The sequence below is a fragment of the Cynocephalus volans genome, chromosome 1 (assembly GCF_027409185.1).
Source record: "Cynocephalus volans isolate mCynVol1 chromosome 1, mCynVol1.pri, whole genome shotgun sequence".
Taxonomy (NCBI): Eukaryota; Metazoa; Chordata; class Mammalia; order Dermoptera; family Cynocephalidae; genus Cynocephalus; species Cynocephalus volans.
In genome coordinates this window covers 159,375,419-159,401,209 of record NC_084460.1, presented here as the reverse complement: position 1 = coordinate 159,401,209, position 25,791 = coordinate 159,375,419, and the positions used below count along the sequence as shown (strand labels likewise).

The 25,791-nt window shown below is 36.1% G+C and overlaps 1 protein-coding gene across 1 annotated transcript in view; it reads right to left on the bottom strand.

Moving 5' to 3' along the window:
• Positions 1 to 8,142: 8,142 nt before the first annotated feature.
• Positions 8,143 to 25,791, bottom strand: part of ROBO1 (roundabout guidance receptor 1) — a 474,875-nt gene continuing 457,226 nt past the window's right edge. The window contains exons 26-29 of the mRNA XM_063077793.1: positions 25,345 to 25,754; positions 22,092 to 22,244; positions 14,079 to 14,387; positions 8,143 to 8,375 (exon numbers count right to left, since the gene is read on the bottom strand). Coding sequence (XP_062933863.1) covers positions 8,143 to 8,375; positions 14,079 to 14,387; positions 22,092 to 22,244; positions 25,345 to 25,754 — 1,105 coding nt within the window. The remainder of the gene's footprint in view (positions 8,376 to 14,078; positions 14,388 to 22,091; positions 22,245 to 25,344; positions 25,755 to 25,791) is intronic.

The window sequence follows — 25,791 nt, the reverse complement described above, 5'->3', positions numbered from 1 at the left end:
CATCCCAAATCAGGCATGTCAGCACCATTCTAGCAGCATGACCTCACTCAGTCCTTTGAAAAACATGTCAGCCAATGAGAGCCATCCACTCACAAAGCCAACCTTCTGGAACCAGGAGGCCAGCTGCAGGGACCCAGAAGGATCCCATAGGCACTGATTCTGAATTCTGAAGCTCCTCAGGCATCAACCCCAAAGGCAGGGGACCTGGATCCACAATGGTCCCTGTCCAAGCTCCAGAAACCAGTCCTGATGGCACTGCCTCTCCTGGCCCACTCTCAGATACTGGAGGAGGATTTTAAAGTTTCAAGGAAGGCATTCCAAAGTGCATGAGCACTCTGAGGTGCAGGGCAGGGACAGAAGCCCTACTTGCCCAGGTCACTTTTAATTCCTGAAGCTGAGCAAGCTACAGGTCACCTGAGCTGAGACACTAACTGAAAGCTCTGTTACTCAAAAGTTGAAGAACTCAGAGTTTTTCCCAAGTGGAAGGAGAATTTCTAAAAGCTCAATGGTTAACTTATATGTGAAACTAGTGATTATGCCAAAGATCTGAAGTTTTAAAAAGTGCCTGTCCTGGTTCTAGCTGCTGTAACAAAGTACCATAGACTGTGTGGCTTATGAACAACAGAAATTTATTTTTCACAGTTCTGGAGGCTGGAAATTTGAGATCAAGGTGCCAGCATGGTTGGGTTCTGGTGAAGATCCTCTTTCGAGTTGCAGGCTGCCAACATTTTGTTGTATTATAGCAGAAAGAGGAAAGAGCTCTTTGGGGTTCCTTTTATAAGGGCACTAATCCCATTCATGAGGGTTCCACCCCCATGACCTAATTACCCCCGCAAATCCACCTCCTAATACCAGCACACTGGAGGTTATGATTTCGACATATAAATTTGGCGAGGACACAAACACAGTCCATGTAAATATTATGAACTCTATTTAAGGCAATGGGCTTGTATACATGTTACAATATTTCATCAAATGTAATACTTTGTTAAACTTAAGAGCTTTATTTTATGTGCCAGTGTGTAAATGCTACCCACTTTAGTTATGATACAATGCCTCAGGGATAATCTTGTACAACAGATAAATTGGTTACATCATCCTCAACTTTACTTGAAATTTCTTTCATGTTATTCTGACTGATTTGTTAATTTTGCCTGTTTTCATTTGCATTGTGGACACTTTTTTTCCTTAAGTATTGTAAAGCTTGTTGCTTTGTCAGAAAAATGCATAAGTGGGACTGGACCGTGGCTCACTTGGGACAGTGTGGTGCTGATAACACCAAAGCCATGGGTTCGGATCCCATATAGGGATGGCCGGCTAGCTCACTGGGTGAGCGTGGTGCTGACAACATTAAGTCAAGGGTTAAGATCCCTTTACCGGTCATCTTTAAAAAAAAAAGAAAGAAAAATGCATAATTGTAGTTATTATTCTAAGGATCCAATTCACATCTCCCTGCTGTTTCCATTCCTTTTTGCTTTTGTTCTGTTTCAGTGCTGATACTGTAAAAAATTTCAGAATATGTTAAACGCCAGTTAAACTCAACATGTTTGATAATTGGTGAGAACTCCACCAATGTGCAAGTGTTATATCTGTGACTAATTTCACACATGCACATTATGAAAGAAAATTCATCTTACTTTTGGAAGAAGGTGAATAGATGTTTGCTTGTTTGATTTTTGATACCAGGCTAAAACACTTTCCAATAATCCTCCTCATAGCAAGTGCCTTCAAGGGCTTGCTTGCTATGGCCCTTTGAATTCAGACTCACCTCATCTTGGCACCTTCCCATAAGCACCTACCATGTGCACCTCTTCTTTCCGCCATAGGGTCTTCCACTTCTACCTGGTCTGTTTGCTAGTGCTTGTGAGTTAAATTGGCCAACCCCCAGCCCCACCCCCACCCCAGCAACCACAACCAATGGGGGGACAGAAGCAAACTGATACTGTTCCAGAATCTTGTCTTTCAGTGAGAGGTTCTGCGAGGCATTCTGTATGCTTCTAGGAAGAGCCAGTGAAGTCCCTGGTGGAGGCACCTTTACCTACTTTTTTTTTTTTTTTTTTTTTTTAGCAGCTGGCTGGTACAGGGATCAAACCCTCGGCCTTGGTGTTATCAGCACCACACTCTAACATAACCAAATTAGTCGAGCTAGTTTGCCAGCCCCTTCACCTACTTTGAAGGACCTATACTGTTTCATTTTTCATTTTACTCCCACTCCCACTTCCTGGGATTACGTCTCCAATAAACTGTTTGCATTCCAAGTCTTTGTTTCAGGCTCTACTCAAGAAACAAGGACATTCTGTTTGACTCTTATCTGATTCTCCTGGGTGAATGTAAATTATCAAAGTATATTTTTGACTGATAATTTGCAAAGGAGAAAGGTGCAGACTTCATGTATTCCTGAAGGTTAGTGGTTATTTAACTTAAAGAAAAAGATAAGTGTTATGTTTCTGTAGCCCATTAGAGATGATATTAATGTCATACTTGTATTGCATTCTAAAAAGTCAACTAACTTAGAAATCATATTCAAGTTCCTTCTACAACTGTTCTTCAACTGATCTGTTGTGTGTCTCACTGCTATTCTCTTACTGAGGTAAGTAAAAGTTTGACACATACTCACTGTTTGCACAAGACTTACATTTTTTAGCAACAAGCAAGCAATAAAAACTACATTATGACTTTTGCCTGGCTGAAAGTGATTGTGAGACACTGCTGACTACAATTCACTCCAGTTTCAGATATAATACAAGGTATGTCAAAATGTTTGTGGGAAAATAGAATTTAAAATAATATTATTCTCTTCATGAACATTTTGAAGTACCCTCATACAATGAAACATATTTGATTTGATGGGGTAGCGGTTGTCAAACTCTTTTTAATATAAATGGGATTGTCTCCAAAATGCAAATTATTAGGCTCCATTCTTTAAAACTGCAGAAGTAGTTTTCACACTCTCCCCCAACCAACTCACAGTCCAAATGTGCCAACCACTTTAGAAGATATAGCTGCATTTTGTGAGGCCGTGAGGAAGTCCCAAGTCTCTAGAGCCCTAGCATGGCACAGAAGAGGAAATGGAACTCCCATTGCCTGCTCCTTGCACCCTCCTTACATCAAAGGGCTTAGAAGTATTGGGAGAAGAGCAATGGATAGTAAGGGGCATCAAGGTTGTGAAGATGGGGCTGGCTGGTTAGCTCAGTTGGTTAGAACATAGTGCTGATCACACCAAGATCCAGGGTTTGATCCCTGTACCAGCCAACCAAAAAATTTTTAACAGGTTGAGATGAAGAGAACACAGAGTAAGCATTCTGACAAATGGAGACCATTAAAAACTTGGACAATAGAAATGCAAAAAACCCCTCCCCCACAGCTTTCTACACATGAGAACAGCCTCTGGAATTTAGAGGCCACCCTGTGGTGAAGGAAAGGAAGAGAAAATCCAGACTATATCTAAAATGATTAAGAAAGACTTTAGGACCGAGTTCACCTGGAACTAAGATATTTTCTGCCACTAGGAAGAATAGCAGACCAAAATAGACTCTGAGTTCAGTTATTAAGAACTCAAGTAATATGTTTGCACCCCTGAATTGTGAAATATGTGCTGAAAACACCATACCACCCCCCCACTGCGTGGCCCTCAAATTCAAAAGCAAAGAAGCAAACAAAACATCAAGAATTTATTCCACGATTAGGTATTTCATAGTGAATTTTACTCACCAGAAATGGAACCACTCTCAACCTTGTACCACACTTAGTCTTTGACTTTCATGCAAAGTTTTAGGAACAAACTATGTATGAAAAGTGGGATTGCATGTGTAATGGAATTCAGTCCATAAATATTACAATATCTTGTACTGTTTTTGGTGTTTACAGAGTCCATATCATATACATTAACTCACTAAATCATGACAATAGCTCCATGAGGTAGGTATTCTTGAATTTACAGGTAAAATACCTGAGATTTAGAGGAAATAGCCGTGACAAAACAGGGACTCAAACCCAGGCCCTCTGATATACATAATTTGATGTATATCACATACTACAAATAGAAAGACAAACTTACAAGTATTTATAGTGAACCCACCATGGGAAAGAGAAAAATTAGGCCATTAAAAACGTCCCTCCAGTTTTTTTCTTGCAATAGCTTGAAAACTGACTTCTTGATCTGTGGACCTGTTCATCTGTGAGATGCTGGAGATGACTTCATTTTTATAAATTTCAAATTATACCCCATTTTTTTCAATCTTTTTCCTCAGGCTTTCAAATTCTGATAAACACAAAATTTAGGTAAAAGAGCAATATATGAGTATATATCATAATAAAAAATCTTCATTAGATTCTATTGCTCTTGGCACTCCCAAGACACGATCCCCTCTTGTTATCCAAAGTTGAATACTTACATATGTTGCCTTTAATGAATAATAATGTGAATCCTGGTATATAAGGAGTTATTGTTAAAATTTCACGTGAAATTGTTAACAAGAAATCAGATACTTATGATAAGCATTTTGGATTTATATAATTTTCTTGTTGACAGAATACAGTTGGTTCAAACTTTACAAATCAGATTTACCTTAGTTGAATCCTGATTATGTAAGAAACAGGTTAACTGAAATTCAGATATACATACACAAGCAAAAATAATATACCCTTAATATTAAAGAGTTAGTCTCTGATAAAATGACTAACTTCTAGGTTTTGATCATCTTACATTTTTAATTTCAAGGAGTTAAATGAGAATTTTTTTCATACAAGTAAAGCCTGATTATTCATAAAACAGTATTTTTACTCATCTGATAATATAGTGGTGAAATGTTAAGACAGAACAACTTTGTGATTAAATGGAATAAATTTGATTATCACACAATGAAAAAAATCAACACAAGAATGATGTATTTGAGAACATTTTTAATAAATAATGTGACAAAATTACTTTTCTGATTATTGAATCTTCAGTATGCAAAATTATGGCTAAAAATAAGAGGCTTCTTACATGAACATAATGAAAACATTAATCACATGGATTGTTCCCTTATGCTGCACACCCTTTCTATGAAACTTTTTCAAATTATCTAAATGAACACAATTAGTTTTTGGTGAACACCAGACGTTTTTTGTGGTTCAGTTTTGTTTGGCTTTGTTTTCCAGTGGGGTCAGGCCTGCTACCTGTGTATGAATAAATGTACATTTTTTTTCTTCAAATAGCACCAATTATAAAGTCAATGAAATTTACGTAATGACAAAAAAGGATCATAGAAATCTACAGAGGGCATCATTTGGCAATTCAAAGCAGGTAATGCCTCCATTTGAGCTTATAAGGAAATCTTGCAATTTTCAACATTGCCCACAACAAACTTAAACCTTTTTTTTCTTTAAGTCCAGGAAAAATAAGAACCATTTGGTTCTTGGCCCACAATAAAGTATGCACGTTACTTCACCATCTGTCATCATTCAAATATTCCAAATACAAACATAGAGCATTAACAAAACAGGTTAAAAACGCTTCTCAACATTTTTTTCAATAAGACAAAAAAGGTTAATAGTTACAATGGTTTACAAATAAAGTTTAGTGATTGTGCTTTTAAAACCAAAAAAAAAAAAAAAAGATTAAAAACAGTGCATTACAAAAACAAAAATCAAACAAACCTCCTTAAGTGGCACTTCTGAAAGTTGAACTGACACTACCAGAAGAAATTTAGGCCAGTTAAGATAGGGATGTCCTTACTCAATTGGTAATTAAAAACATCCATTTGTTTGTAATATGCATTTATAATTGCTTTTTGATTGAAAAATAGAACAAGGTTTTTGCTAGGCTTACTTATGACAATGACTAGACAACCAGAGATCCAACTGGCTTAGCCCTACTTATCCAAAAGTACATTTCCAATAAGAATATACTTTAATGATTGAAATGAAAACAAAATAAAGTACCACCAGGGGTTGCAAAGAGTATATATTTACAATGTTTCTACCACATTCAAATTGCAGTTCTGCACTTGCCATATTTTTAGTTTCTCCCAGCAAAGATTGATATGAAAGACTGATTTTAAAATCATGTTAAAATGAAGTATGTTTTAATTTGCATTAGCAGTTGGTTATAGAAAGATTATACTTTGAGAGCCCTTGGCATGAGGTTGATTAATCAACTTTGAATCTTTGATCACTATTTTGCTATAAATTAGCTTGGTATGTAAGCAGTGCAATGCCATATCTCAGGGACAAAATGCAAAAGAACTGTTTAGTTCTCTCCTGCTGGCTGATGATTGAAGCAATAAGTCAATATACTTCCCTTGCTGGAAGTCAGGTGCAATGCTTTGTTCCAACAGCAAGGGGTATGAGGAGGTTCTTCGTAGGGTTAGGGATCAAACAACAACAATAAAAACCCAATAAAATTTTAAAAATGGTATCCCAATAAGAGGAATAAAAAAGACAATTGTACACTCTGATTGCACTGAACATTTTATCTGGCATCATGTGTCATCAGACATGAGGCATCTTGAGTGATAATTTTCACATTGGATCTCACAAACTTCTCTGGTTGTCTTCAGCTTTCAGTTTCCTGGAAGAGATGCATTATTGTTAAATTCGAAAATAAATCTTAAGAGTATTGTCTTACATTTATTTATATGCATTTATTATTATATTTTAATGTGTTTTTCTATTCATTAGTTGCCATGAGCACTTTCTATCAATGGCATACATTAGAAAGTGCTCATGGCAACTAATTTCATTTGTCAACTTTAGTTGGTCTTGATAGCAAATCTAACAGTTCTCTAACAAGTACTAATCTGTGTTCTGCACAGTGTCTTGGTGTTGCAGGGTGGGGAGCAGTGCTCTGAGAGAGGGGAAAAAGTGTGCTGAGCTCTACTCTCCTAAACCCCAACTCAACATTATAGCTTTGTTTTATTGATTTTAAATATTTTATTGGTTTTATATATGAATATAAAGTCAACGGTAATAGCTTTTTGTCCTCCAAAAATGTTCTAGTTCAAAAACCATCTTGGGCTAGCTGTTTAGCTTAGTTGGTTAGAGTGTGGTGCTGGTAACCAAGGTCTGGGCTGGTCTGGGTAACCAGGCCAGCCACCAAAAACAAAAAATCTCGAAAAATACCTTCTCTAGAAAGAAAGACCACAGTATTGCGGTAGTCTTACACAGGGAGGGAACATTCTTAGGTCTGCAAAGTGGAGTGGGGAGGGGAGGGGGAAGGTGGTTGGGGGACAACTGGGTGGGGATACGGGGTATAAAAGCAATTTCTGGTGATTTGTATCTCATAAATACTCATAATAATAAAAAAATAAATAAATAAAAGAAAGAAAGAAAAATACCTTCTCTAAAAGCGTTTGCAGGAGGGAAGTCTTTCTTATTCTAAACCTCAAAATCAAAATACATTGGGCTTTAAAGAACATTCAATTAGACACAATCACTTACAGCTTTTTATCTTTTATTATAAAAAGTTATAATTTAATACTCATTTAGCATTACTTGAAATTAACTATATTTGCAAAAAGAGAAATTTGTTCTTAACTTATTTTTTTTCTTAAATGGAGAAAACACAATTTTTAAAAAAAGGGGGGAGGGGGAATTTTATAATATGATATGACTTACTGGCAACTATGTCTTATTTCACTATCTATAGATTCTAACACAGGAGAATATCTTTGACTCAAGAAGTGTTCTCCATCTGGGAAAGTCAGTGTCAAGTACCAGGTTCACATTTTCAAAAGAGTGAAGATGGAAAATAGTTGGCCAAATCAGCCAGATTAACCCTGATGGTCACTAGGATGACAGATAACAGAGGCAGAACAACCACACTCACATCATATAATTCTGTCATCCTACTGGGTTTTCAAGACCTACTACAATATGATGAATTATAGTTTATCTAGATCAATAGTTTTTATTTCCTGACATTGTGTTTGCCATATATATTTCTTCTCTGAATATCTGCAAATGACGATGAACCTTAGATCTACAGAGAAGCTGCTGTTAACACAAAACTGTGGAACATTTCAAGAAAATCCTTAAATTTTCAGAACTTCACTTTCTGGCATCAAGACATTTGGGTACTAGTAAGTTTGTGATAAAATAGTAACATTTCTGTACATGGATGGATGTTCCCGACTTTGAGGCGTATATGACAACTTCAGTCTAGTGATGAAAAACCTGGAAAAGATTTATAGATACCTCTAATTCTTCATTATTATCTTCTCCTCTTTCATATCCTCCAAGTACCTGCATTTCTGCAATATTTCTTCGACCTATATTTGCTTGTTCTCTTTGTCTGCTTCCTGATCCTCTCGATGACATTGAGCTTGAGGAACTGGGATCTCTGGGATTATTTGACGTTGGAAAAGTAGGTCTACAGTAAGGTAGAATATCCTCTGTGTAATGAAGTAGAATACATGCGTGTGAACACCATTGTACACTTTCACTGTGTAATGCATCACTCACGTTTATCAGTACTTCTGCATGGGCAAGCATCAGTGATTCAGATGTATAAATGAGGACACTTTATAAGCAAAATGAATAATGCAGCACTGTCTTTTGAAAAGGAAAATAATAAGCCTTATTGTTTTCCTAGTAGTAGTTAGGGATTTGGATTGATTCCACTTGTAAACTCTTGTCCATCTCAAACTCACTTGGGATGAATATCACTAAAAGAGGTAAACCAAAACGAGTTAGACTTGGCTTCCAATTCTATCATTCACTATGTGATCTCAGATTATTTTAGGCTTTAGTTTGCACTTTTCTAAAAAAGTGGTAATAGTGTTAATACCTAGAGAAGCTCCTAATGTTGACATGAAAACAGATGAGAGAGAGAAATCTCTATGTAAACTATAAAGTATTATTATAAGGAATTAGTGGAAACCGAGTACAGTATCCAAAACTACCAAATCTGAGCCAAACCCAAGTTCACTCACAGACTCCAAGGTATCAACCTCCATTTTGACATCGTATTTACACTGTAGAATTTTAAATGTCAGAAACTTGCCATTGTTGCTAACTTCAAAAAACAAGCCACTCTAGTTAACTGCTGTCTCCTGAATTTCTATCTCCATCTTGCTTTAACTTTGTTCCTACTTCTATTAATACATTGTCCAACTGCTCACTTGTCTCCAAAGTCTGTCCATTCTACCCTTTGTACATCAAACTCATAAAAAAAATAATTCTTCTATTGGCTTTTTAATCTTTCTACCCAGAAAGCATTCTCTACTATTGCCTGAATGAAAACTGATTTCTCCTGAAGTTTTCACCGACATTCTCTCTAGCAGAAGGGTAAGGAGGCAGGCTTGCCTCTAACTAACCAACACTGATTCTAAGTCATTGCTCCTCCATCCTTGCCCCCAAACATTCTCCTCCCGTGAGGTCCAAGCCATTCATCTGGCTCCTTGCTCATTCCATTCTGCTTATCATAACTTTAACCCCCTACTCACAATTTCAACTCACAGGTGTCTAATGGTCCAGGAGGATGACTGCTCCTGCAGTCTCTCTTCATGGTCCTTGGTCTCCTGTGAACTTCATCTTCTGTCCCTGTTTATTAATCTTTTTCTCTCTATTAACTTTAGTTTTGTCAAACTGCAATATAATAAAATCTCTCTCTTGCTATAAACTTTCCCCTACGCCTGTGCTGTACATGAATCCATACATTTTTTCTCTCCTCACTGCTCAGCCAAGCTTCTTGAAAAGTAATTTGTATTCAATATTGGTAGCTGCAACTCCAATTCACTCTGCATCCCACTGAAAGCTAATTATACCGACATTACTACTACGAAATGGAGATAGGGGGCTGGCTGGTTAGCTCAGTTGGTTAGAGAGCAGCCATGCAACACCGAGATCATGGGTTTGGATCCCCTGGCTTCCAAAAAAAATTAAAATATATATAGACACATATCAAGAAACTGAGATAATTCACTGTTGACTTTGCTAATGCTAACCATGTTTCAGTCCTTATTTCTCTGGACTTAACGCTGATCTTAGTCAACGTAAACAGTATTACTCTCTCAGCTGCTGGTTCTCCTTCCTTCCTGGCCAATCTTCTGTGAGCTCTTTTTATGAAGTGCCTCTTACATGATGATGCCCTACAAGTTTCTACTTTCAGCCGTGTGTGTGTGTGTGTGTGTGTGTGTGTGTGTTTATTTTTCCCCCCACTCACCCTGGAGATTTCATCCAGTTTTACAGACTGTAAACTTTCTGTCATATAATTGTCATGAGGGCAGGCATTTTTGTCTGCTTTGTGTGCTGATACACTCCCAGCTCGACATATAACAAGTCATCAATAATTAGTTTTGACTAAGTGGATAAGTGGCTTTGACTACTATTTTCATCACCATGAATCATTAATTTATGTTTTCAACTCCTGATCCATGCCCTGAATCTTAGGCTCCTGTAGCTAGCCCAACTGAATACCTCCTCTTGAGGGTCCCTCAAATTCAACATGTTGAACATTGACCTCCTCATCCCCACATCCCAGAGATTTCTTCCCACTCTGTATTCTCTCTTCTCTCTCTCTCTTTTTTTTTTTTTTTTCAGCCGGCTGTTACAAGAATCCAAATCCTTGACCCCCTCTGTATTCTCTACATGGCTAACAACATCACTAATCCTCAAGATATACAAGATAAAAAACTAAAATTATTTTAGATTCTTCCCCCCCTTTCAACAACTTTTCTGTACCCCCTAAGTGTACCCTTTCTACATATTCAAACATACAACAACTAAGGCTGGTTTTGACTCTAAGTTTCTTGAGTGTACCCATTCACCCATTCTGCTCTTGTAGCCTGGTCTGTATTCTCTGCATCTCTTCTCTGAGGGCTACACATATTGTCCAGCAGGTCTCTGCCTCTTGAGTTTTCCCCTCTAAACCATTTCTTCCCAGCCACTTTCTTCTATAGCAGAATTTATAGGCTCTTTATGAGGTAAGCCTACATTCACCTCAAGAGCTTTATCTTTGACCACCTTTACTATCCAGTAATACTGAATTTCTTGTTCCTCGATGAGCCTTAAGTTTTTTCATGCTGACTTTTCTGCCAGAAGAATCCACTTTTCTTACCCTAGCTAAACCCCACCTATCTTGAACACTCAGCTTACATGACATTTCTGCCAGGAAAGATCAAGAGGTCTTTCCTAATATTGCATCTCCTGAAAGACTGGGCTAATTGTCCCTCTTCTGGACTCTCAAGTATCATGGCACCATGAAGGCTATACTGAATAAAAAAACATCTGTGAATCGACAATCCGTCTCCCTCTCTAACTACAAGCTCCTTGGAGGTCAAGGTTCATGCTTACACATAAATCTCAGGACTTAGTACAATGTTTAATAACACAGTAGGTGTTTGATATATGTAGAACTAAATAGAAGTAACTGAAGTACATGTCAGCAGAAAGATCAGACATTCAAGTCTAACAGACCACTCTTCTTAATTAAAAATAACCATTCATTACACATGTAAATCAGGGAGCCTTTCATTGTAAATAATGTAAATTGAATTATGAAGGTGAAAATTACAGCAATGCATAGAAATGATAATTTAATAACATACACAGGGCTATGATTCAAATAAGAATTCGGAAAAGCAGGACATGTAAAATAATAGCAGGTCAGTGTATCTCAGTGTTTTCCATGGAATAGAATTCCTTGTTTCTAGACAAATGGTTCTAGTCTAAGTTCTTTAGTGAGAAATGTTTTTATAACATAAGGAACAGCTTACTAAATTTCTGAAGATAACATCATGACATTCTGTTTATAAGTCACTACTTAGAGTATAGTCACCATGAGTCAAAAGTTCAAAGGCAGATCAATTTTGGCTAAAACTTGATAAAATAAGCTAAAAAGTTTTTCAAACTTTGGATTGTGACGATGTCACCACGGCCTTTGTGGTCACACAGTGGAGACATCTGTCCATGTTGAATGTAAGTGAGCTAGTGACCAGATGCCCATAATAAACAGAACATAGACTGATGTCAAATCTAACCAAAATATATCTATTAAAATATAGTATTTATAGTACCCATATTGTTTTCTATCCAAGTTTCATTCCCTTATCACTGACTACTATTTCCTGACTCCTCCATAAGCATCTTTCTTTTCTTCTATCTCTTTGCCTGAAATGGTTTCTTTTCCTTTCTTTCTTTCTTTTTTTTTTTGAAACATAATTGTACATATCTGTGGGGTACAGTGCTGAATATCAATAACTGTGTGTAATATGTGATGCTCAAATCAGAATAATTAGTGCATTTAAAAGGCGAAAGATTTATACGTTTTGAAGAGAAACAAAGAGTATAATAATTAGTGCATTTAACATTACACAATGTAATAATTTTTTGTGGCTCTTTATCAGTTTCTGGCTAACCCCCTCCCCCTCCGCTTTCCCACTTCTGATGGCCTCAGTTCTGTTCTCTCCTTTTGCAAGTTCAACGAATTATTGTGACTGGTATATCTTTCTTTCTCTCTTTATCTATTTGTTTTTGTTTTTAGCTTCCACTTATGAGTGAAGACATATGGTATTTCTGTTTCTGTGCCTGGATTATTTCACTTAACATAATTTTCTCTAAGTTCATCCACATTGCTGCAAATAGCAGAATTTCATTAATGTTCAAATCCCCTATCCTGAAACATTTCCACTGATTTGGTCCTCCTGTCAAACCCTCCCCCAACCTGTCCTCATCCCCAACCTTCTGAAAAGACCTTATGCTCATCATGGCCCCTTCCAAAATTTCCATTCATTTTCCAGTGCCCTACAGCATGGCTTCTATTCTGATTACTGCACTAAAAACAGCTCTTTTGAATACTACCCATGAACAACATATTGCAAATACTTTTTTATTCCCTCTGGTTTCACATCCAACTTTCACCTCTATGGCATTTTATATTCCTTCCTATCTTAAAATTTCTTCCTGCATTCTTTCCCTGACTAGTGGTGCACTGGAGCAGGCTCAAGATCTCACAAAAGCCTGTTGTTCTCACCTCCTCCATATCAGTATCTTGAAATTAGCCATTTGGGGAGTATTTACACAGCAGAAGTAAGCAAATAGCTACAAATTAGGATTTTGTTTTGTTTTTCCTCCCAGAGAACTGATTGCTAAATATTTATCAGCATATCACTGCTGATATTTAGCCTCTGTAATTCACATAATTATCACCCCTGTGTTGCTGGTTCTAAAATCCACTCTCTACTTACAGCCTTTCTCCTGATCTTTAAGCCTAGTTGTCTAAATTGTAATGGTTTTCTCCATAGCTGTGTTCTTATCAACATCTTAATTCATTCAAAACTAAAATTACTTTTTCCCATGAAATTTATCCTTTTCCCAATTTCTTCTACATTAGTTAATACAATTGTGTCCCATTAGTCATACATTGCCACCTAATCAACATTTGAATAACTTCTTTTCTTTACTCTATTATTTCAATTTACTTTTCTACATTCAGTTAGTCACCAAGTAGTGTTTGGTCTATCTCTGAATGCTTGTGTAGGCCATATCCTCTCCTTTACATTTGCATTATTTTAATTCAGTGCTTTCATATTTTATAACTAGATTATTACTGCAACGTAACTACAAGATACCTTCATCTGCCTGATTCCAGTCTCTTCCTTCACTGTACAATACTGCCAGTTATTTTTCTAAAATACAAATCCTATATGTCATTTCTCACTCAAAATTTTTTAACTGGCTGGCTCACCACTGCCTGGACTATAAATCCCAAACTATTCAGAATAGTAACTCTGGTTTTTCCAATCTGGCACAAACACCTTTCTAGTTTTATCTCTTACCATTTGTCTCTAACCCCAAGAATCCTAATCTCCAGCCAAACTGGAAACCATTGTTCATCAAACATTCATTTCCATACTATCATGTTCTTTTCTCAACCCATTTCCTTTACTCAACTGACACCTCTCTAAGGAAACCTTATGTAGTGTCATGTACTGAAATGAATCTTACTAAAGTTCTTTGGGTACAGGCCTGTCTCTTCTATTACAGAGCAAACTTCTTAATCTTACCAGTTTTCACATGGACTGATAGAGCCTGCCTGAGTGCCCTGAGAACATATGCTCAATCTGTATTTATCTACTGCTTGAACATATCAATACCTTGGATGAGATGAGTCTTTGCTGGTGGAAGGTCTCGTTTGGCTGCCTTGTTTCCTCGACCTTTCCCATCATTTTGCTGTTCCTGTGCTTCTCTGGAATCACCTGGATTTGTTCGCAGGTCAGCAACTTGTCTTCCATCCAAAACTTCTCTTCCCTTGTAACCACCTCCTTTTCTATCTGATGATCTGTCTGTTCTTGCTTCTATAGAAGTGAGTTTTGGCACCATTACAGGTCGTACCTCCAGCTGTGCCTTGGATTGGACAGTGGGTGACTTTATAGCAGGTGGTGGCACCGGAGGAGGTGGAAGATCTAAAAAGAAAGATTTAAAACAATGTAAAAGTCTGCCACTTTTAAGATCATCAAATACTAGGATTATTATTTTAGTCACATTCAACTGTGAGATACTGTACCTTAAATGGACTAGAACAATTGAAGGCAACCAAGGTGTAAGAAGATCAACCATTTTAATGTACTCCCATTGTGCAGCACAGAACTATTGAATGATAGAGCTGGGACTCACTGATTATTCCTGGGATAGCTAGTACTGGGCACATGTACTGCAACTTCTCCTCAGTCCATGGTAGAACTTCCTGATTGATTTCAGCATGATATTGCGGGTCTCAGTTGCTTAGACTTACTCCTTAAGGAAACCGCTTCAAATTGATTGAGTTTGGCCCTTGACTTGAGACTTATTTGCTATCTCTAATCTAGCCTAAATCTCTTTCCATTTTAGCAGATAAGAAAGCTCAAACATGTGGACTTTAACCTATTTTCCAGTCTCAAAGCTAGACATGATCAAAACCAGGACTAATGCCCTTAGATTCTTAATTTCTGTTTCAGAGTTTTTATACTACTTCAACAAATCACATGTTTACAATCTACCATTCATTGATGGAATCTCTCCACTCTGTATGTATACCCAGAGTTGTTAAACCAGATAATCACTAGTATGACTATAGGTTAATCATTCATATATTAGTTAGAGTTGTAGTTATATATAAGGTAAAACATGTTATATATAATATAACATATATAGTTCACTTTCTTATATCAGATATACTTACGGGTAAAAGTAGGTATAAAGTTTGATATCTAGAAAATTTATTTTCTTTAAGTGGTACTATCTTTCAAGATGACTCATATATATATTTCAGGGAGAAAAGAAATATGTATCCTAATACCATTTGGTAGAAGAATATGAATAAATTCTAAATTTAGGTAGTTCTGACTATAGTATGGAAGATAGAATAAAATGGAAGCTTCAACCCAGGAGGTCAAAAGGTTAGTTATAATAGTTCACAAAAGTAATGATAGGGAATAAAATGGTGTTGGGGGATGTTCAGATGGGCAGTAGAAGATGTGTTTGAGAGAGAACCATAAAGAAATATCAAAATTATTTTACAATCAGTGCAATACAGTATCAGGTGTGTGTGTATGGGGTGGGGAGTAAAGACTCTGAAATGACTTTTAGGATTTTTGCTATGTTGAGAAGGTGGATGAGAGAAACATCACTGAAGGTATGGAATGCACAAATGAGGAAGAGATGTTTGTGAAAGAAGAGCGTGAGTTCAATTTTAGAAAAGTGAATAGGAGGAAACTTTAGTGTATCCAGATAGAGATATGCAACAGTTAGTTGTATATAAAATCTGAATATCAAGAGAGATTAAACCAGAGATACAGAGAGATTTGTGAATTATCAACATAACTACATTTTTTAAATCATGTCTGTAGAAATAATATTTTCACATTTAGAGAGTAATGTCTATGTGATAAAATACATCAACTAAAAAGCATTTATAAGACATCTTTTAAATGCTTAGTATTATAAAATTAGCCTTAGATTTTTAAAAAGTATACATTTACGTGGTAAAAAAATTCAAAAGTATGTAAGGGTTTGAACTAGGAAATATGACCTGTGGTATCTCCACACCTCTATTTCAAATCCTCAGTATTGATTATGCAGAGGTAATTGGTTTGAATAGTTTCTATAGATCATTCCTGAAATTATTTAAGCACATAAAGCAGGACTACCAAGTCTAGTAACTCCAGGGCACACTGTTCATGTCCAGGTAAAATTGTCACACCAGGTATTGTATATAGTACCTCTCTGCCCAGCTGTATGCGGTGTTCTTATAAAAAGTACCATACACAAATATACAGCCTTTCTTTTTTATTAACATGAATGGGATTGCACTTTTTTCACTTAACTGTGTAGTAGTATACAATTCCATATGCGTATGTACAGCTGTACCTCTTTTTTTGAAAAGTTTGGATTATGTTCTGTTCTCTGAATATATCATTATTTAGCCAACCCCTGCAGAGGAATATTAAGGTTTTTTCCAGATATTTTACTGTTATTGACAATGGTCCATTGAGTGCTGTTTATATACACTGTTGGCCCTCTGTATCCACCGGTTCCACATCCGTGGATTCGATCGGCCTCAAGTCAAAAATATTTGGAAAAAAAAAACAAATATAAAAAATATAAATAAGAAAAAAATACAGTTTAACAACTATTTACATAGCATTTACATTTTATTAGGTATTATAAGTAATCTAGAGATGATTTAAAGTACAAGGGTAGGGGAATGAGTAGGTTATATGCCAGTTCTATAGCATTTTATAGCAGGGACTGGAGCATCCCGGATTTTGGTTTCCATGGGAGGTCCTGGAACCAATACTCCAAGATATTGAGGGATGACTGTGTTTCTGATTCTTATAATTAAAAAATAAAAAATAAACAGATCCTTTTTGTCTTATAAATAGGTATAATTTTTTTTACACTAATTTTCTTTTGACATCATATGCTAAAGCGAAGGCATTAGAATCCATTGTATTAGACTCTGAAAGCAGAAAGCTTGAGTTGCCATCTTACCACCAGCTGTTTTACTTAGAAACCCATTATAAAAAGTGATCAAATTTTTACTTGCATTTTTTTGTTGTTGATTTTTATAGCTTATCGTGTTCCAGTATCATATAAATAGCTTCAACACTGTAGCTAAAATGGTAGCCTAAATACAGCTAATAGCACTAATTTCCCTGATTCTACAAAATCACAAGTTTTTTGTATTGTCACATAGATTGCCATTGTCACTTGCACATGATATCCATTCCTCCTTTGTCTACAACTTTAATGGATTTTTCAAAAAATAATAAGAACTAGAATTAGATTCCTCCCTCACCTGATACTTATTCATTTATGTTTTATTTTTGTTTGTTTTTTGCTTTGGCAGCTGGGGGGTACAGGGATCTGAACCCTTGACCTTGGTGTTATCAGCACCACTTTCTAACCAAGTGAGTTAACCAGCCAGTCCTGCTACTTATTTATTAAAGAAAACCAAAAAGAGAGAGTTAGAAAATAGACTACTGTACTGAGCAGACTAAAACCAAGAGATCCAAGGCACAGTGGTTCCAGGTGCAGACTAAACCTGGGACAAGCAAGAAGAGAAAAGTCTAATTTAGAGCATACCTAGAAGCAGAGGGAGTGAAGGACTGTGGGCTCATTTCTGCATCATCTGCTTGCTATAAACTTAAACCAGATTGCAAACACAGGTTATCAGGAAGCTGATGACTGTGACTACCATCAAATGACAAAATGTCTGGGCTTATCAGATATCAAAGCTGATGACTGCCACTATCATAAAATCATACAAAGTCTGAGGAACATATGACTCTTGAGACAAAATCTGTTACCAGATGTTCTAGATAGGTGCTATTTAAAACACAGGTGGAAAGGAGAAGAGAACCCAAAGGTAGTTTTAAGAATTCTAACTTTTGTATATATTTGTCACTGTACCTCTAACAATTAGAGAGAAATGCTGCCAGGTTTAATTTTCTTACATAAAAAGATTTCCAAATAAATTCTTTCTTAGGTATTATAAAATAATTACCAAGTCAAACCAGGGATTATCATCGTATAAACAATTCTGTATTTTACATAGTGATAAATAGTGCTTTCATCCAATTCATACCATGAGCAGTACAAATTAGATTTAACAAATGGGATTGTGGAGCTATTTTATATGTATAGACTCTTTTTATATAATTATATAAATACCCATTCTTTATATAAGCCTTTCCAAATAACAGTATAATGCATGTAAAGTAACACATAAAAACATGTGCATGCAGACAATTCTGCCAGCATTAACTTGTAATAGAGATCCAGCACTCTATTTACTTAACTGCTTAAAGTCCCAAGACCTGGTAATTAATGATAAATCAAGTCAAAATAACATCATTCCAAAGAGGGTGGTGAATTTATAATTTATGAAAAGTAGGGCTGGAGAAATAATTTAGGTTTCATTTTTAAATCAAGTATGTAAATGCATCGAAAGGCTGAAAAGAGGGGGTGGAAAGAATCTATTAGAAGGTCCTAGAAATGCACTTATGCTTGGCTTTAACTCAATAAGACTCTAACTGATAAATATTCATATATTTTAATCCTACCCTTCATCTGGGTTAAACTTGTAAGCGACAAATATGAAATAAATAAAAAATTAGATACTGTCTGTCGGTGCGACTATAGCATGAAGCACTTGGCTTTGCATGAAGTACTACCTGGGTGTTTATGAGGCCTTAAACTCATCAACAGAGTAAGGTATGACTACAATGCCATGCGTTAGGAGCCCATAAGATGTTATGAGCTGAATGTGTCCACCAAAATTCATATGTTGAAGTCCTAACCCCTAATACCTCAGAATGTGACTGTTTTTGGAGTCTTTAAAGAGATAATTAAGTTAAAATGGAGGTCTCTAGGGTTGGCCCTAATCCAATATTACTAAAGTCTATTTAAGAAGAGGAGATTGTACACACTGAGGAAAGACCATGTGAAGACATAGAGAGAAGACAGCCATCTGTAAGCCAAGGAGATTAATTTCTAATAAGCCATTTTCTCTTTGGTAGTCTGTTACAGCAGCCCTAGCAAACTAATACAGGGGCTGACAAGGATCACCCCAAATTACTCTTTATTAGTTCAGACACAGCTACTCTTTATCCCTCTCTACATAGCTTGCAAAAATTCTGCAAAAGAAATTCATAACTTAAACAAAATTTACAAAGCAAAGACGCTGCAAATTCAAGACTGATATACCATATTCTGAGCATAGTTCCCATAAGTCAATTGACCATAATCCAACTTATCCATCATAGTTAATGTATTTCATTTATTAAAAAGAAAAAAAAAACCCCACAAAATCCCCCATGTCTTACTAATAGGTTTAATTTGTATTTTAACAATTTGTAGCTCTTTAAATTCTTTTTTCCTTTCCCTTTTCTTTTTTAATAAATTGTAAAAGTTGTGTCTGCCATTGAGCTTCTTCATGAAATGGTCTGTGAATAATTTTTCAAAAAGTGAAGTGTAAATTTGAGAAATAATTTCTGAGAAAATGGCTTTTGTCTCTATGTCATAACTACTGCTATCAAGAGTATATGTGCCGTAGACTGGATGTCCCCCCAAACTCACTGAGGATTGAGTCCCACTGTGACAGTGTCAAGAGGGTGGGAAATCCTATTGTGGTAGTTGAAAGGTGGGGTCCTGAAAAGATGACTAGATTGTGAGGACCATGCCCAAGTAAATGGATTAACCATTGATGGTTTAATGGTGGTCATGGGCATGGTTCTGAGGGCTTTAAAAGGAGGAGGAGGAGTTAGCTCTCTCTCTCTGCTCTGTCATTCTTGCCATGTGCCATACTGCATTGCTGTAGAGTCACCTCACCAGATGTGTTCCTTGGACTTTGGTCTTCCCAGCCTCTGAAACTATAAGCAATAAATTTTGTTTTCTTACAAACTATCCAGGTATTTTGTTATAAGCAACAGAAAAGGACTAATACAATATGCTTTTCTTTTATTTAGTGCATTAAGAAATATCTGCATTTATATGATTTTAATTGGGTAATATGCATTGTGGATATGTATACAATAATGTATAACTTTGTTACTTTCTTATTTTATTAAACAATAAGCATACAGAATTAAATTCAACACTTGTAAGTACAATAAACATAACTTGAAGATGGATTAATGCTCCATTAACTTCTGTTCTTCAACAGAAGTTAAAGCTATAATTTAAAAATAGCTTTAACCATGTCTCCATCTTTTTTTTATTTTGGGGGCTTAGAGAAGATAATTATTGGCTTCTGTGTTGCAGTATGTACTATGATAACTTTGCATAATTAATTTTGCAAAATGAGCAATTAGAAGTCCAAATAATATTTCAGATTAACTTTTTGGCTTTACAAATATTTCAATATATTTCTTTGGTATTTCTGAAATTAACTTTAAAAAAAAAACTCGGGTGGTGCTTCATCATTCAATTTAATAGTCATTATTCAGGGATTAGTTAGAATTTATATTTAATTATTAAACACAATGAAATAAGTACTGCAGAATACCGAACAATAAATACAGATAACAATTTTCAAGCAGAGTGTAATGTACAACTGTGATGCTATTATTCTTTAACTTGGCATGATTACATTATTTAAAACTTTTTTTAAAGCATCACTCAATACCAGACTCCCCTCCAAACAAATATAAATAAGAGGTGGAGAGATCTGCACAAAGCTTTAGGCCAGATTTTCTCCCTTATGCATTCAATCTAGATGTGTTTAGATTCAGGCTTGATGTTTGGCCAGTTTTCCAGTTAGCAGCACTCTCTTCTAGATAATAAAAATTGATAAAACAGCTATAAAACTTGTAAAATGCCATTACAGGGGTCCCATAAATGTAAAATTGCCAGTAGAGTTTGGGGATTTATACCTAGTGTTTGTTCCTTCTCAGAAGCAAACATGCACAAAGCCACTGTAATAACCTTTCAGAATCAGATAACATTCTGACAGCTCAGTTTCACTGACTAAAGAGTCCTGGGCAGGAGCCAGAAGGCCCAGGTGCGTTGTGTCATGCCAGTATTTAATGTAGTCTAATATCAGATAGATGCTAGTAAGAGAAAATACTCAGAATAAAGGACAGATAATAGCATGGACAGCCACTCATTGCAAAATTACTTGTGCTCATCCTGCTGTGAGCTTTGTATTAAATTTTTCTGTCAAGTGGCAGGAATCACAGGGAGAAGTACCTCAGAAAACCCTCCTTGTAACCTTGGATAAGGATCTATAATATTAGGCTTTCATATGATAATGGCAAATGATGGCCTTTTTGAAAAATTGCTGACTGGTAATGAAAGTCCTAATCAGATTGTGGTTGCAGAGGACCAGGAGGTGGGGAAACTATGCTGGTGACACTGTTCTTCCCCCACCCCTTTAGCAAATTTAGCCAACTTGACAAGATGGGTGAGTCTGAGAGAATTTATCCTACATGAATTTCCAACAAAGCCCTTGGGGTTGTTTTAAAAAATGAGAAGAAGGTGGCAGTTTAATAAATGCTGGGCCACCTGAGGCACTTTCATTAAAGGCTTTCGCTAGACAACATCACGATGTTTGCACTATCTTCTCATGCTCCCTTCAGAGTATAACCGCTACCTCGCCAGTGAGCGTCTGTATTGTATGTAAAGGCACGTAGAAGGTGATTTTATTTGCCTTTTGGTGCACAAATAACTGTTTGTGATATCACTATAGTTAGAATTAATATTCGAACAAGTTTACAGCTTCTATTTAAATGCAAAATTGTTAAAAAAAAAACAAAAAAAAAAAACGATGAAACCATGAGAACACGTTGGAGGAATTATCACTGAATCTGACGAAGATTAAATTAATCTTGTGTCATTACTTCAATTATAGTAATGTCCATTTGTTTGAAACTATAGAAGAACCTTTCGAAAACATTGAAGGTATGCATTATTTTAGTTTCTTAAATAACCAGTTTATTAGAAAACCACAAGGACTAGAGATGCTTGACAAGATATGGAAGTAGGCCACTCCTATAAGTAATGGGAAACATACTGGTAATGAATTTTTAATGTAATTTCTAATGTCAGTGAATGCATTTTCTAGTCCTAGAGAGGCAGGGTAAACAGGCTAGATTCATAGATGTTTCCGTCCGTTTCAATGGACTTACCATCTGTGTAGGCTTCTCTGCGCAGATGTCCTGGCTGGTGTTTTTGTCTCTTGGCAGGTCTGGCTTTCTGCATTACTGCAGCACTCATGTTGCTGTCTGTAGACACAGGACTTGTGGGCCTAGGGCACTGAGAAGCATGAAAATGTCGGCGGCCTGAGGAAAAAATGATCAGAGCCAAACTCATCAATGAACTTTAATTACCACAGGAACAACTAAAACAAAACATGAATGCTAGAAACATCCCTAACTTAAAAAACAAAACAAAACAACAAAAAAACTTAAATAAACTCTTCCAGCAAATTATAAGCTTTTTGTCACTCTGTACTAACCACTGGAGAGAATATTCTAAAAGCATTTTCAGGCTTTTTTCTTTTTTTAAGTCATAGTACTTTGATTGCATTAAAGTTCATAATACCTGTTTATTCAAGAAAAAACATTCTGATTATTTTTTCAACTAGCTTCAATAAAATGTTATTCTTGAAAAAAATATTGAATAATTTTTTGTATAATATATTCAACATTTGTTTTCTCAAGAGGAAGAACCAAAGTCCTTGTGAAATTCATGTTCTAAGAATTAGCAGTACAAATTACATGCTTATTTAAATTATATATGCATATATATTCATAACAGTCTTCAAAGGCAGACTCCTAATATTTTAATACAATCTCTGGTATTTTCCCTCCAAGTGGTCTGAAATTGATCTAGCTCACATATTTAGTAATTTTGCCAAAAATTACTTACACCCCTTTTCTATCTCAAGATATTTGCTAGTTCTGATACTGAAGGTGACACTTCCAAGAGTTCTGGTTTTTAGTGGTGACAGAGGGAGTTTTCGGTTGTTTGTTTTTGGATGGGCAATAATCCCACGTACCAGTGGAAACTGAATTTACTAATAAGACATGGTGCATTTCTGAGCTCTCAAATTCTCTGGTTGTAGCAGGTACAACACATTTAATCCAACAGCAATAGAGAGCTATTGGCCTTAACCTTCACTATTTTGGTTTCTGGGTATTTCAGTCCCAAATCCAGAACTTTCTACTGTACCACAAAAAACTTCAAACAGACTTAGACAGCACGTCTTTTGGCTAAGGAGAAGCCACATATACTGAAATCAACCTATTTAAAATGCTAATGTCAGCGTATTAAATAATAGATGTTAATGTAGCTAAGTGAAAAGCAATGTGATTGGATTATTCATTCATATTAACTTCAAGTCACATGATCAGCAAAACCATTTCCTGAAAAGAGCATTGTAATATGCAGAAGGAGGCCAATGTAAGTTTAGTTCATTGTAATTATGAGCCAAACAAGAACTAGAATTGCCACTATATTATAATACAATAAAATATTAAACAAAACTCTCTTTAGCTATGATGGGAACTATTACAATTAAAGTTATATATCCATGAAAACAGAGAATTAGAGCTGAGACTGAACCCATTATTCATTCTATTGTGTGAGGCCATCCATAAGGCCATAGACCCTGAGGCATAAGGTTGTTTACAGACGAATTTTCAATGTTATTTCTATGTTTCTTTGGTTTAATGAACTGAAAAACACCCTTAATGCAAAGTGAAAGCAGTGGCTTGAGATACTTAATTTCACTTACTTACTTTTTTTTTTAACAGAGGATGAAAAAATAAGGAGAAACAAAAGCTACATGTAAAGTTAGATGTTATTTATTTATTAAGAAAGATAATTACGTTTGCATATTTTATTACATTCAGCAGCTACTGGGGGAAAAAAAGATATTTGGTTGAATTTCATAAAATATAGGCCTGGCTAAAATAAATATACATTCTACAATAATAAGTTGAGGGAGATTAAACATCTTTTTCCTACAACACATTCTTGATAAATAATACATAGAGATGATTTTATGATATGAGTTAAATTTTCCTTGAGTATATTCTACACTGATCAAAAGTAATCAGTAACCTAATATCTGAAGAGAACATGCAAAACTGCCAATGTGATACATTACACAATGAAGAAAAACTTTAAAAAATATATACCAATTATCGATTTGTTGTGATGGTTTTTTTCCTTCTTTGAAATGTATCTCTTTCTTTCTGATCACATTATTTTACTTTTCTATTTGTATTTTCTTGGCTACCAGAAATACACACACACACACGCACACAATATGTACATAAATGTGTGTATGTATCTATATATACACACCCATATATTCATCCTACACAAATGAAAATCATGTGATAAATATGTTTTAAATTTAAATTCTTTTCTTTCTCATACTATTTACTTTTTAAAAAAGGTTGGGAGAAGGAGGAGATAAGTAAAAATAAGTTAAAACACAAGAATAAATATGTATGTTCATTAAAAATGAGCTACTGGCAATGCCAAAGGAAAATACAAAAAAATATAATAAGCATTTGGATTAATTCACGCTCCCAATTATTAGATTAAAAGTGTGAAACATTTATGCTTGAAAAATCTATGCATAATACAAATATCTTTATATTTTCTCAATTAAATTAATATTCTAATTTGAGAGGACATGAAGAAAATGAGGGTTAAGGAGAAATAGCTCATTTTCCAATGGTTTAAAGTCCCACCTGAAGATTTATCTATTTCTCCTAGAAAATTTCTAATTAAATGTGGTAAGGGAATTAGCACAACAAACCTATTGTTGTTATCTACATTAAAAAATGTTATAATATACATTCAATAATACAAACTTTATTTAATTGACTATATGCATACCTTAACGAAATTATACCAATTTGGGTCAAATGTATATGCTCACATATATTTGTTATCACCATCCTAAAATTTAGGACTTCCCAGGTAGCTTCCTATGACTCACATTACATAGGATTCATTCAATAAAAATAAAACATGACTTAAAAAGTCTTATCAGAAAAAATAAAAAAAGAAAGGGTATAGTCCTACTAAGTCATATTCTTGGAACTGGTTTCCTTAGGCAACGACAACAAAAAAGACAGTAAGAACCGTTGCATTTTATGCAGGACACAAGATCCCAGGAGATAATCAGTGATTATCCTATCCACATGGAGTTTTTTCTTTTCTTTCTTTCTTTTTTTTTTTTTTTTTTGTCCTTTTCGTGACCGGCACTCAGCCAGTGAGTGCACCGGCCATTCCCATATAGGATCCGAACCCGCGGTGGGAGCGTCGCTGCGCTCCCAGCGCAGCACTCTCCCAAGTGCGCCACGGGCTCGGCCCCACATGGAGTTTTCTTTTCCAGCTGGGTGACAGAGCGTGACTTACCAGCAGCGGCATCCTGCATTTGACGACGTGCCACTTTCAGACCAGCATACTCTGCCGCGGCCGCGACGGCCTGCGCAAAATCAGCATCAGTGAAAAAGGAGCCGTCAGAAGAACTAACGCTGGAGCGCCCGCTGGAGATGTTGTCCTCCTCTGAGGCTGAGCCCCAGCCATTGATCATGGAACCAGTGACAGAGCTCTCGAGGTCGCCGACGCTGGAGGCAGGGGTCTGCTCAAGCCCGCGTAACAAAAGCCTTCTGGTTTGCATCTTGGCTACTTCCATGTCGGCTTCGTCCTCTTCCTCTTCGGGCGCATCCGTGTCCATATCTGAGACCAGGGGCCCGGAAATGTAGCCGTAGGTGTGTGGCGGGGAGATGGGGCGCGGGGGCGCAGGAGGACTCACGGGCTGCCGTCTGCACGAAGGCGAATAAACAGGTACGGCTCAGCTCA